The 14,367-nt window shown below is 36.9% G+C and overlaps 2 protein-coding genes across 3 annotated transcripts; one reads left to right on the forward strand and one right to left on the reverse strand.

Moving 5' to 3' along the window:
• Positions 1-736: 736 nt before the first annotated feature.
• Positions 737-7,120, forward strand: mns1 (meiosis-specific nuclear structural 1). 2 transcript variants are annotated; one of them, XM_028585895.1, is made up of 10 exons: positions 737-934; positions 1,094-1,303; positions 2,395-2,522; positions 3,063-3,165; positions 3,556-3,785; positions 4,503-4,719; positions 4,827-4,934; positions 5,194-5,451; positions 5,667-5,792; positions 5,888-7,120. In XM_028585895.1, exons 1-10 carry the CDS (start codon positions 932-934, stop codon positions 5,996-5,998), a joined length of 1,494 nt encoding a protein of 497 aa, XP_028441696.1. In that variant the 5' UTR covers positions 737-931; the 3' UTR covers positions 5,999-7,120. The 2 variants fall into 2 exon arrangements, with proteins under 2 accessions (XP_028441696.1, XP_028441705.1); XM_028585904.1 differs by lacking the exon at positions 737-934 and adding an exon at positions 1,387-2,162 and having other exon boundaries at positions 1,217-1,303.
• Positions 6,163-11,559, reverse strand: tex9 (testis expressed 9). Its single transcript, XM_028585917.1, has 12 exons — positions 11,446-11,559; positions 10,263-10,396; positions 9,812-9,875; positions 9,630-9,706; positions 9,283-9,328; positions 9,031-9,110; positions 8,711-8,874; positions 7,943-8,034; positions 7,580-7,753; positions 7,337-7,471; positions 6,472-6,606; positions 6,163-6,392 (listed from the first exon to the last, which is right to left on the reverse strand). The coding sequence occupies exons 1-12, from the start codon at positions 11,500-11,502 to the stop codon at positions 6,315-6,317; spliced, it is 1,236 nt and encodes a 411-aa protein (XP_028441718.1). The 5' UTR covers positions 11,503-11,559; the 3' UTR covers positions 6,163-6,314.
• Positions 11,560-14,367: the final 2,808 nt, after the last annotated feature.

A 14,367-nucleotide genomic window follows, 5' to 3' on the forward strand; every position in this document is an offset into this window, starting at 1 on the left:
GGAAGCAGCATTTGATTTGATACCATTACCATAGGCTATACAACATATTGTACTAGAATAGATACATTCAACAAATACACACTTTAAACACCATGGCACTTTTTGGTATTTGTAGGTTTTAAGTGATTGTAGTAATTATTATATATATATATATATATATATATATATATATATATATATATATATATATATATATAGAGAGAGATAGAGATAGAGATAGAGAGATAGAGAGATTTCTGCTTATAAATTAGAAATCTGTCAGTGGTTATTAAACAATCAAAAAAACAGCCAGCCAGATTCACAGTGCACTATTGTGCAAATAAGCATTTATGTTTTATGAAATTAATGATTAGTATTGAAACAAATACAATTAATAGTAAAATAAATATGTGAAAAAAAGAATGCTTTGTGTATAGCTATGTGATAGTAACACATTTAGGCTACAATAAAACAAAGATTTAATGTAACAATCGGTCTTCACAACTGCAACAGAATGACGAGTGTTATGGAAGATAGTATATGTAAGTATATACGTTACAAATATACATTTAAAAAAAACACCAAATAAGTGCAAAACTGATTCTGGTTTCGTATTACAAAATGTTCGATCGTTGATAGTGAAGGAGCCTCGCAACAAGACCATAGACAGTGGACACGACTCGCACTTTTGATTTCCCCGAGCCTGACGTCATTGTCGACGTTCAGTTTAATTGGCTGAACGTATGGGGACCGCGGCGTTCCCAGGACAACGAAACGCCAAACAACCGAGGAAACCCCAGCGTCACCTCAGGTTACCAACGGCTAATTAATCGCTCATGACGACCGTGCATCTCAATGAAATGCAAGTTAATTAATCCACAGTTGTTTACGAATTAAAGAGTTAGGAGGAGTAAATCCAACAAGGCGGGAATCGACGAAAAGCACCGCAAATATGGTAAATCCTTGTTGCCAAACCGAAGTTGGAGTTAACGTTAGCTTCACTGCTACAAACAGAGCAGCTAGCTAAGATACCACAATGTTAACGCAGCACTTGCTACTGCTCACCTGTTTAAGTTATTACATGGTTTCTTATGTGTCTTTTTCACTGGGACAGAGTCGTAAGTGGACGTACAGCCAGCAGCAGAGGTTAATGTCTCAGCGCCAGAACCAGGAGCAGCTCAGGCAGCAGGAGGCCCGGCGTGTGGACAGAGAACGGCAGCTGCAGGCCGGTGTGCGGGACGAGGAGAACTCTGAGAAGAGGAGATACCTGCGACAGGTGCAGGACGAACTCAAGGAGAGGCAAATGGAGAGCGCTCTGCTGAAGGTACTGTATGTTATTCTGTTGTGCAGATAATGTTAGACAGTTAAGTTGCTAGTCTCAATTATGTTTTTTTTTTTTTTTTTTAGAAAATGTTCTTGCCACCCACCTCCAGCAGCAAACTGTGTTCCAGACCTTCCCATCTCCATTTCTTGTCTAAGAGCAGAACAAACACTTGTGACCATTGTGCCTAAAACATCAACAACAAAAAACACGGATTAGCTTTGTTGTCATACTATACATGATTGCACAGTAAAGTTTATTTGCAGCCCAGTTCATGCCACACAGAAATTGTATAAATGAGACTATATAAAATATACAGTAAAATATAAATAAACAAATGTAGAATAAAAACACTTCAGTAATAGTAGCTTTGAAGAAAAAAATATATAGCAATGTGTGTATATGCACACTGTACAATATGACTGAATAACTGTAGTGCAAAGAAGTGAGGTAGTAGTGGAGATGGTGTCAGGTTTTCTTTGAATCTTCTACTGTACTGTTATGACCACATTAAAGAGGTCATACAGTTATTATGAGGACATTTAATATAATTGTTAAATAGACTTCCTTGCACTTATTTTAAGGTTAAATTCCAGAACATTTTCAGATACAGAAAACTTTATTAATCCCCCAAGGGGCAATTCATTTTACAGTCCATCCCATCCATGTGTTCATCACTGTGTACTGAACTTTTTGTTTGTTTGTTCTACAGTGATGCATCCTTTTCTGGTGACAATGAATGTTTCTTTTACTGTAGAGTAGAACTTGATCTGATAATCAGACTGAACTGCCCTTTAATTTCTGCTGAAAAGAAATCACATATGTGGATTCCAATTCAGATGTTTGAAACAGGTGAAAACATGTAAGAATTTTTCATTTTTAAAGCAACCTCATTTTGTGGTTAATATGGAGAAATTGAGAGGATAGTTAATTTCTGTTTTATTGGCAATTGCCAAAACCACAGCCCATTGGTGGCTCGAGATCCAACATTTGAAAAGCAGTGCTTTACACAACAATACACTGTATCATCAAGATATTACTTGTAATTTTTCTAAACTTGGATGCAGATTATCATAATTAAACTTGACTTGCAGGCAAAGGAGGAGAAAATAAACCGAGAAAAGCAACTTGAACAAGAGGAGAGAATGGCTAAAGAGCTGGCCCGCATCAACTATGAGACACAAAGAGAAGAGAAAATGAGGCAGTGTATTAAAGAGAACAGGTACGCACACTTACTGCATTACCGGGACTTACTGTATATTCTGGGTTAATATACAAATGCAACACTTCTTGCTTTTGTGTTGTCTTTGTCTGCTTTGGTCTCTTCATTACTATTCTTCATAATTTCTTTTAACTCTACTTAAATACCAAGATTATGTAAATTGGGGGACCAAACAGAAATGCCCAATATTTCACAGTGATAAGGCCGCTGCCCGAATTACTCTGAGATTATGGAAAAATACATCACCCCCGGATATTAGAAAGGAATTTATGTTAGAAATAGTATAGCATGAACACATGTTAGCTAGGGTCAATAATGATGATGGGAATTTTAAGAGGGCATGGGACAGTTTTTTTAGTTTTTTTTTTAGCTTATAGCACCTCTGGGACAAGGTAATGCCTTGGTTGTACTGTTATAACTGGTAGATGTTTATGTATCATAAGCCTTTGTACATAGTGTAAGGATACTGTTTGTTTATGTATACCTACAGTAAGTGAATAAAAACTGCAATGACAAAAAGTCTATTTAAATACTTTTCAGCATTGAGCTTCGAGAGCTGGAGTCAAAGCTGAAGTGTGCATATGTGAATAAGGAAAGAGCTGCACAAATTGCTGAGCAGGAAGCTATGAGGTTTGACACAATGGTGAGCACCGTCCTCGTTAATTTCAATAATTTACCAAAAAACAAATCTGAACCGCTTGTGGTGAAAGATGGAGTCGGTTCCTCAAAATATTGTACTTTAAATAACTCTGGATGCTTTTCTTTGCATATTAGCCAGCAGGCAGTAATCCGTTGTTATTAAATATAGAAAATGCAGTTAGGGACTATTCATTATGTACAGTTTGTTGAGAAAAGGTTTCATTAGCTTTATGCATCAGGGCCCATATTTATCAAAGTAGTTCAAATTATACTTAGGGTCAGTTTAGTAAAAAAAATCTTATTCCTCCTAGCTCCTTAACTTTACACAATTCTAAATACATGCTATTTCCTACAGGCTGTGTACTGTGTGTATGTTTTTTTTTTCTGACATTAGCGTGAGGAGGCGGACTTAGCTCGCAAGATGAAGAGCGAACATGAGCGAGCAGCCATTGAGAAGCAGAAGCTGGAGCAGAAACGCCACGAGGAGCTGGCGCAGTATCAGAGACAGCTGGAGCAGCAACTCCTGGAGAGGGAGCGCAAGAGACAAGAGGCATACGAGGAGTTCCTCAAAGAGAAGCTCATGGTTGATGAGATTGTCAGGAAGATTTACGAGGAGGATCAGATGTGAGTCCTTCGCTTTCCAAATTCTTAAAGTCTTTAACAGGAATGCACAATACATACCGGTACTTCTTTTTTGGATAAACACAGCAGTCAAAGGGTAAAATATTAGTGTGAGGAAAAAAAATGAATTTATATTGGGCGTGCTTATACTGATCTGTTGAATTTAAGAAAGTAGATATGTTCAGTCAAATCATTTAATATCCATGGAACTGCTAAGTTGCCTTTGCATTCAATTGAAACGTTTTTAATTCACTGGTTCAGTGGTTCACTGCTGCATAAATAAAGTGGTTACTAGCATCTGTTTCTTTCCAAAAAAAAAAAACAAATGCTGGATTTATAAAAAAAAAATATATATATATGTGTGTGTATATATATATATATATATATATATATATATATATATATATATATATATATATATATATATATATATGTATGTATGTATGTATGTATGTATGTATGTATGTATGTGTGTGTATATATATATATATATATATATATATATATATATATATGTATGTATGTATGTATGTATATATATATATATATATATATATATATATATATATATATATGTATATATATATATATATGTATATATATATGTATATATATGTATGTATGTATGTATATGTATGTGTGTATATATATATATATATATATATATATGTATGTGTATATATGTGTATATATATATGTGTTGTTGTTGTTTCCTTGAAGGGAGAGACAGCTGAAACTGGAGAAGGTCAGAGCCACTCAGCAGCACATTGAAGAATTCAAGAAACAGCAGGCCGAGTGGAGACGCATGGAGCAAGAAAAGACGGAGGCCGAGAACAAACGCATCATGGAGTTTGCCAGCCATCAGGAGCACCTGGAGGAGAACAGAATGGCTAAGATCAAAGAGAGAGAAGAAGCAAAGGAGCATCTTCATAAAATAGTTGGGACAACATTTTTTTTTTTTTATGCCGCATATTTTTATCTGTTCATTTAGTAGCACGTGGCTGTATTTGGCACCAAGAATCACTCCTCTCTGTTCTCCTCTAGCTGTCTGAGAAGATCGAAGAGGAGAGGCAGCAGCGTGAAGAGATGGAGCGAGTCCGTGAGGAACTTTATTTAGAAGAACAAGAAGAGGCTAACAGGCAAAGAGACCTTGTAAGTATCATTGCTTTACTGTCTCACCTTTTTAAGCATCCATGCTCAGCCAATCTGACTATTTTCTAATAATAGGGGTGCAAGTAATGATTACAAGTAGTAACTATCGAATCAAATTTTTATATTTATAAAACTATTTAAAAAAAACAAAAACATTATGAGACAAGAGACATACACAGACTCCTGATTGCTCCGGGGCTTGACTTTATAAGCGCAAATGAATGATCTTAATGTAATTTTTTTAACTTCCATCTAACAGGAAGAGATGGAGAAGAAAATCAGACAGAGGCTGATGATGCAGCAGACCTGCCAGCAGCAGATGGCTTTCAAAGAGATGCGGAGGCAGGCAGAGAAAGAGGAGGAGGAGGCCTTCAGGAAAATGATGATGGCTAAGTTTGCCGAGGACGATCGGTTGGAGCAGATGAACGCTCAGAAACGACGCATGAAGCAACTTGAGCACAAGCGCGAGGTGGAGAAACTGATCGAGGACAGAAGACGGCAGCATGAGGCTGACATGGTACGATCCACTGATGCATAATTACATCAAGAATAAGGTGATGCTGTTGTAGTACGGGGTGGGGGTTAATGCTAAGAAATTCTACCGCAGAAAGTGAAAGATTTATTTGAGGAACATAAGCGAAACACATTGTAAATGTTACACTGTGCATGTTTGATTGTAATGTCAGTTTTGAATGACCTGCTTTGAAAATAACATTGATCTCTCTCTTCAAGGAACTGGAGGCTAAAGAGCGAGCGATTGAGCAGGAGAGGGAGGCGCTGCGTCGGCAGATAATTGAAGAGGAGAGGCAGCGACTTCTTAAACGCCATGCAACAAAACTCCTTGGATACCTACCAAAGGTATGATGTAGTGTATGAATCAGAAATCATGTTCCACAGGTCTGTATCTTCTGTAAATCAAACAAGTGTATGACCATGAACGTATTTATTCTCAGGGCTTGCTCCGTGAAGACGACCTGGAGCACTTTGATGAAGACTTCAGAAAAAACTTTAAAACACGTCAGGCAGATATCTTTTCTGACGACGGCTGGGAAGGCGATGATTAAATCTTTGAATCTGAACTTGCACGCTATGTCACCTGATGGCAGTTTAAGGTTACAGTGAGCTAATTCGCAATTCTTAGTGACCACAACGTTCTTCATTTCTCAGTATTCATGATAGCACTTGTTTAGCATTCAGAAACAACAAAATCATTTTAGGACATGTTTTTATTCATTAGGATTTTGTTGACAGGATTTTAATTAAAATCATTCCAGAAAATATGCGAGGTTGTCTGGTGGCTAAATGTGATCATAATTGGGAGACAAATCTCTAAATTCCCTCTGAATTCAAAGTCTTCTATATATGTGAACCTCTCCGTGTTTAGGACTTCCCCCAGTCTAGAGCTTTCATGAACTCGTCTTCTGTGAACGACAGCAGCTTGGCAGCTTCAAAATGCATCTGCACAAAACAAAGAAAAACTTGATGAAACAGTGATGGTGGGTATTAACAGGGTATATGACCGGGTAGAGACACTTACCTTTTGTCTTTTGAGGATGTCAATCAGCTTGAGCTGTTTCTTGAAACCCACGATGAGTTCTGCTTTCTGTTTTTTTAGCATTTTGTTTTCAGCAAGTAGATTTTCTTTACTCTGATGTTCCTCGCTTATCTTGTCCTAAATTAAAAATCATTTTAAAAACTGAAGTTAGTAGAAGTGGAGCAGATCCTAACATTTGTGCAACCTGAGGTCTCATTTTCAAACGGTTAAAACTGAAATTCAGTTGAAGCTGCTGCTTTAATGTAAATCTAAAAGAGCTAAATGAACTTTCCTCTTTCCATTTTCAAATATCATATTCTATGTTGTCCATAGATAATTTCAAGTCTACTGTGCAGCTTAACATTCAGCTGCTAATATACATGAGAGCCTCCTGATCTCCCTGCATGCTACGGTTTTGTTGTATAGGTCAGGTTATCACTCCCCGTTTTTAACGTCACTTTGTGGAGGATCTTTTATCTAAAATGATGCATTATCATTTTCCTTTTGATCTTAAAGCTACAACACTAAGACACTCGTAATTACATGACCTTAAAAATAGCCATATTGAATGATCCCTGTAACACAACATTTTGCTGATATGCCCTCTTCAAGTGGAATAGATTGTTTATATTCAAATAAAGATTCAATTCTTTGTGATTGTTATCAATATGTTCTTTTTTTAATTGTTTCATTACATCACGTTTTATATGTTTATATTACTCTGTATAATTTTCAATTCTTTTAAATGCACACTGGATTAAATTTTATTTGTTTAGGTTATTTCTGCAATGAAAGTCTGGAAGTAATAAAGAGAAAATCTAATTTGAATAATTAGATGACGTGTTTATCAGCACTGTAATTTGCTTACCTTGTTCATCTGTTTCATCTTGTTGAGTTGAGTCTTTAACCTCTCCACCTCCTCCAAGGCTCTGTTCAGACGGACCTCCACAGTGCCGTGGACGCCCGCTGCTTGTTTCTGGGATCTATTCAGATTTTCTATTTCCTGCCAGGAAGTGATCACACATGAGTAATGGAAGATGGTATCACATTTAACAGTTTGTTGTTAAGAAAGCATTGATATTTTGCAGTCTATTGTCAGTCTTTGACAGACCTTGTGTAAAGCGGACACTTGCACTTGAAGACCGGCGCATTTTTTGTCCGACTCGTGAGCCAAAGCTCTGTGCTTCTCAATCTGTGTCTGCTGGATGTTTGTTGTTTTCTGCAGTCTGGCTCGATCCTCCTCAAGCTCCTTCAGTTTTGCACTAAGTTTAGCGTTTTCGTCATCCTGCAACAACAGAAACACAATGTTGTCTACAAACAATGGCGTCACTATTTGAGTTTAAAGCCATCTGGGTTTTTTTCCCTCACTGGATGGTTCACGGCTGTTTGACTGAAGCTCTGTCCCCCTCTGCTGATAAGCAGGGGCAATAACAGTTCTAGTTGAATCATTGTTTATCTCCATATTTTACATTACCTTCTTATAATATTCACATGAGAGTTGATCCAGTTCCTCTTGCATGATCCGTAGTTTTGCCTTCAGAACTCTTATTTGAGCATCTGAAACGCCTTAACAAAACATAACAGAGCAACACAATCAGACTTAGAAGCCCTACCCCGCCCCCCCCCCCTAGAAAATGTAACAAATATGAATGTATCATTTGTTGTCATAAAATACATTCAGAACTCGCATATCATAAGTATTTGCAAAAAGGGCTAACACAGATTGAATGACAGTATAATAAATGTCTTGTTAAAACCTATGGAGTTTTTTGGTAATTCTAAAACAAAATAACATGTCTTTACATAAATGTAAGATTTACAAGTTAGTTCATATATTTGAGTTAATTTACAAAAAATGTATTTAAAGTGTTTATACAGTTAACTATTTACATATGTGTTTAAACAGTCAGTACTTGCATATTTACATGTTTACCTCACATTTACCTGAGTCGAAGTTCTACTACCTTTGGATTGGTTAGTTTGGCGACATGTGATTAAGTAAAATGAGGAAGTGTTGTTGATGTAGAGCTGACAAAGTGTGAAGAACAGTAAAGTGCTGCTTAACAACGTTATCTGTCTCCATCCAGCTGTTCCTTCTTATGTAGAGTGATACAACCACCACATAGCGAACCCTCACGTTACATAAATATTTGCAAAATTTAAAAATGTTTTATTTGAAATGATTCATCACTATTAATGAATAACACTGGGGTTTACTTTTCACAAAGTGACATAAACATACCTGATCCTACATTGTCTCCAGCGTTAGCCAAATCATCCACAACGTTTTCATGAATCACGGTGTCGTTCATCTTCTCCTCCATGCTACGTATTGTCTTTGCCAGGAAACAATCAGCTGAGTCTGCTACAACTGCTAAATCATCCACATGAGAAATCTTTGGAGTTCTGAAATCAACGGAACATCGTGACTTTTTTTAGCGGCCTTATGAGGAATGTTATTGCAGAATATATTTAACCAAATGTATGTCCTACACCGTGTTATTTTTTAAGAAATAACAAAAGTTGGAAATGGCTCTAAAAATGATTAACAATCAAACTTACGCTGTTTTCCAGTGAGGCTCATTTCCTTGTCTTCCAGTACACATGTTGTGTGATGTTGATGTGACTCTTATTGTGCTCAACTGCCAAGAAAAACAAGGCAAATATTTAAAAAAACAAAAAACAAACATACGTCAATGTAGGCCTACAGCATTAACAAATTATACATGTGGTTTGGAAACTAGTGTCTGTTGAGCAAAGTGTCTGCAGATTTTAGAAATACAAACAGCTGAACTTCAGAAATTGAACTGATACCTTCACACCGGGCTCCTGCACAGTGCACGGTTGAGGCTTTATTATCCTGTAGGTGAATAGATAAATATATATATATATATATACACAGAAAGAAAGAAAATATATACAAAGAGAAAGAAAGAAATTGGTAATTTTGTTCTTTCTCTTACACTGCTTTAATTAACAATGAATATTTGAATGGTCTGTATGGAGGCTTCACTGGAATAAATGTAGACTCTTGCAGTGGTCACAAGAAAATAAACCACGAAAAAAATAAACCATGAAGAAAATGAACCACGCAAATGTCAACAGTCATTCTTGTGGCATGCCTAAAGCCTCCAAAGATCTGAGCCTCAGATGGTTTTTACCTTGACTCCTCTTCATTCTCGATGTCTGTGAGCAGGAGGCTGGATAATGGTTTTGCCAGAACTTCCCTCTGTTCTCTCTAAAATCCGATAAACACCAACAGCCAGATTCCCTTTTAGAGCAAGTCTCAGCAAAAAAATTTTTTATTGTTCAACTCATTGATGTGAACATGCTGATAACTTACCATAAGTTGTTCTGCCTGCCTTACTAGATCTGCCGTTTTGGCTTCCAGCTCTGCATTTAAAAGTCTGAAGGAAATAAGATACACCAGAAATATTTACACCACGTGGTGCCTTAGGGCAACTTTGACAGACAGAAAACTCTCATTTGATTGTTTTTTTGGCATATTGACTCTCTTACTTGTAATATTAAGGTAATTAGAGGCATTTATTAAAATGTTATGGTAAAGTCACTTATGATTATTAATTGTAATTTTACACAAGAGGAATTTCTCTCAGGGTTTAATGACAGAATCAACTGAAGCAGAAGGATTTCAATAGAGTTCAACTAGATCAAAAGAGATTAAAAATAATAAACCAAAATGAATCCGAAGGGTTCATCTAAAGGCCTTTTACATAAATCCATTCAAACTGAATCAAAGCAAAGCCAGCAGCTATTGGAACAGGTAGCCTTACTTGTATTGTTCTTCCTTAGCAAAAAAGTCATCTGTGTTCTTCTTTTTTGGACCAGATGCAGATTTTGCCGCCGGTTTTCCTTCAACCCTCTTGGACCTCTCAGTCTTACTGCTGGAGGACAGACGTTTCGTGTGCTAAACAAGACAGAGCAGCAGAGATCAGCATTGTAACATTGATTCGCTGAAGGGGGAAGGGGACTCATGTGAGGAGGGCCCAAAAAGATGCTAGAATGAATAGCTGTGGATGCGGGAAAAGGCCAATAAAAAATGCCTTTCTACAGGGCCCAGAATTTTATGCTACGCCCCTGGCTGGGTCATGACCGAAAAACTAGATTGAGGGTACAAGTGGCCGAAATGGGTTTTCTCAAGAGGGTGGCTGGCATCACCCTTAGAGATAGGGTGAGAAGCGGATGAAGATGGATGGATGGGTGAATGGATGGATGGATGGATGGGTGGATGGATGGATGGGTGGGTGGATGGATGGATGGATGGATGGATGGATGGATAGACGGACGGACGGACGGACGTACGGACAGACGGATGAACGGACGGATGGATGGATTGATATCCATCCATCCATCCAGTATCAGTCACTCAGGCTGTACACAATATTATACCTCTTACCCCTGCACTCCCACTCTTTTCAGCTAAGTGGTCACGGCTCTTCTTGATTAACTGAAAGGCATATACACCCTCTAAATTGTACTTCAACAGAAAGTGGTAAGATTAGAGGATGTGACTTATGGTTTTGCATGTTGATTTATGGTTTTGCAGTTTGCCCCTTTGCATTAAATGTTTTCCACAATGGGAACATTGAATGAAAGCAATGTGTGACCGATGTCTGTGGACAAAATCACAACTGCATGGGATTAGCTTGGTGCCCTGTCTATTTTTCAGCCATACCATTCAGCATTCTTATGAATTATGATATAAATATTCATAACGCACATTTTTGTCTTCCACAGTTATTTTGGAAGAGACAGAACTGTTGAGCCGTGTATTAGCTAGCTAAGCATCGTGAACCATAATGTTAGCGGAGCAGTAACGTTAGCTTGTGTTCTCTGTTGACTAGCGAGTTCACCTGTTGAAAACAAATAATTAGGTTTTAACTTTAGCTAGCTGCTGGCACACAAACAGTTCTGTTTAAACATGAAACCTAAACATGAAACAATGACGCTGCAAACCTGCGAGACGACGGCCTGAGACGATCGGACCTTTTTATCACAACTTCTTTCAGCCATTGTGACATAGAAACAGCATAGAAAGAAGACGCGGCTCTGGTTGCATAGCAACTACTTGTTTAGTAGTGTGTACGGTAGCCCTTTACGGACATCTAAAGGCGAACTTTCAACAACAGTAGTACAACAAAAGTAGTAGTACTAAAAGTGACACAGAAGTGTCTAATACTTTCCCCCTTAATACAAAGGGTTATGTTAAATAATGTAATAACACAAGTTATTTACTTAGTTAAATAGTTTGTAAGTTAACACAAAGCCCTATGTAATGGGCTGAAATACTGGCTTTATGGAATTGGTATTTGCCTTAATAAAACCTTCAGTTTAAAGTTAAAAAAGAAATGAAGTCTCAAGCCCAAGCAGAGATAACCTGATGACAACATCAGAGTTGTTTTTTCTCAGACTTGACAAAGCTCCCTCCAGACAGACAGCCACCGGGGTCAACTGGTTCATCTGGTCCATTTATTGTCATTCTTCAGAACAACAAAATACAAGTTGTAGTCCTTTATACTACACAAAAGACGAAAAAACAGAACAAAACTATTTTATTTATTTTATTATGGTGGAGTCTTACAGCCTAAGAAGCTGCTTTATAGCCATGTACCACTGTGGATACTTCTGTATCACTTGCCAGACGGCAGCAGGGTGAACAGGCTGTACCTGGGGTGGCTGTTGTCTTTTTTTAAAAACCTTTGGGCTCTGCACAGGCATCTCACAGATATCACTGATGCACGGTAGATGGGTACCAATGATTTACTGGACAGGATGCCTATTTATTTTGTCTGTATTCAGAACACCTTAAACATCCAACTTTGTGTTTGTGTACAGTATTATGTCATATTTATCTGAAAAGTAACTAATATCTACACCTAATAAATGTAGTGGAGTAGTAGAAGTAAAGTAAAAGTGGCTCAACATTTTTACTTAAGAACAGTACTTGTAATATGTTGGCCACTTAGTTAATTTCTACCACTGGTAGTCATCTGGTAGTAAATCCTGCATTATATCAGTGGATATTGTGCTTCAGTGGTTTATATTCCCAAGGTACATTTTACCAAATTACCATGAACCATCCTCAAATTGTCAAGATGGGGCTTTTGGGGGGCACAGTTGCCTGCATTGCCCTGTTGGTAATCCAGCCAACAGGTAATCCATAAAAATGCATATAATAATAATAATAATAATAATAATAATAATAATAATAATAATAATAATAATAATAATAATAATAATAATAATAATAATAATACCTAATTTATAAATAAATAATAACCTGCTTAGATGTAAGTTTGTTTTATTGCTGGGTCAATGTTAGCAACATGCAGTGGTGTATTCAGTAGATCATTTAATTGTAAACTCCTCCCAGATTGCCCCCCAAATTCCTACACTGTAAATCCGAACGTTCAAAGTACTTAAATAGATTAAGTAGTGTATACTCAAAGTTTTAGAAAAATTTCTATTAACTTAATTTTTTCAAGTTGGTGTAACATGTTCTTCATTTTCTGGTTCAGTTTGAACCAGAAAACAAGTCAGTAACATTAAGTAGTGCTCACTTAAAAAATGTGAGCTAATTAAGTATTTACTTAAAAAAAGCAAGCTTGATTAACTTAAAAACCATGAGCTAATTAAGTGTCATTTACTTAAAATAAACAAGTTGTCTTCACTTAATAAGTTTAAGCTTATTGAGTGTTTCCATACATTTTTTAAGTAAAGTCAACTTGTTAAAATTAACAGTGCAGAAAAAGTACTCTATTTAGACAAAACTATGGCCCTGCTCAGGAAGTGTTAGGTAATTTGGATATTTTAGGCATAACTATGTTTGATAAGTAAAAGTACTAATACCACATTGTAAAAATATTCTGTTACAAGTTAAAGTCCTGCATTGAAAATGTTATATAAAATTATGTAAGCATTATCAGTAAAATGTAGGCTACTTAAAATAATCAAAGTAAAAGTATGCATACTCAGTGCAGAAAATCCTCACATTTTAGAAACTGGAAACGATCCAAACAGTTACTGTCAATCATTTAAGTGTTTAATTGGCTAATCTTTTCAGATGTACTTTTAGGACATATATTATAATAATATAATATATAATAATTTTTGTATGCAAAACTCATAATTAAGTAACTAGTAACTAAAGCTGTCAGATAAATGTAGTGGAGTCAAAAGTACATTTCTCTCTGAAATGTAGTGGAGTAGAAGTAGCCTAGAATTCTAGAGGAACCCTAGCGGCAGCAAATTTAATTTGCAGCCAGGGGGGGTCTAGGCACTCTCAGTTGACTTGCGAGCTGGAAAAACCAAACTCTGGTCAGGCCAATCACATCACGTGTATAGAGTCGATGGGCGGGCTTATGGCTGCTGCTGCTGGGAACAGCGGTCTTCTGGAAGACTTTTCTTTTCTTTTTTTCTTTGAGAAAAGTACGGCACTGAAATCATTCTTAAAAAAGGAAGATGTGTTCGGAGTTTTGCCGACCAGATACAGCAAAAGTTTAATCTATCAATAGCTTCTCTACCTTCTTCGTTGCTCTGGTTGGTTGTAGCACTATGCATGCAGCAGAGGGAATTTGAAAGACAACAGTTTATCCCGCCCTTCGCATTGAGCCCTGTCAATGGTGAGTTCCCAGACCCAACATCTTGATGTGGGTCTGGCTTGTCAGGTTACAGTATAAGTAGAAAGTGGCATGAAAAGAAAAGACTGAAGTACCTCAAATTTGTACTTAAGTACAGTACTGGAGTAAATGTGGCTTACTTACTTATGTAAATGTACTTAGTTACATTCCACTGTTATATAGGCCTATATAAATAATAATATCCATACTTAAATCCACATTCATACAGCTTCTCTATTCATACTCGTGCTCAGCAACG

The sequence above is a fragment of the Perca flavescens genome, chromosome 1, assembly GCF_004354835.1.
Source record: "Perca flavescens isolate YP-PL-M2 chromosome 1, PFLA_1.0, whole genome shotgun sequence".
Classification (NCBI taxonomy): Eukaryota; Metazoa; Chordata; class Actinopteri; order Perciformes; family Percidae; genus Perca; species Perca flavescens.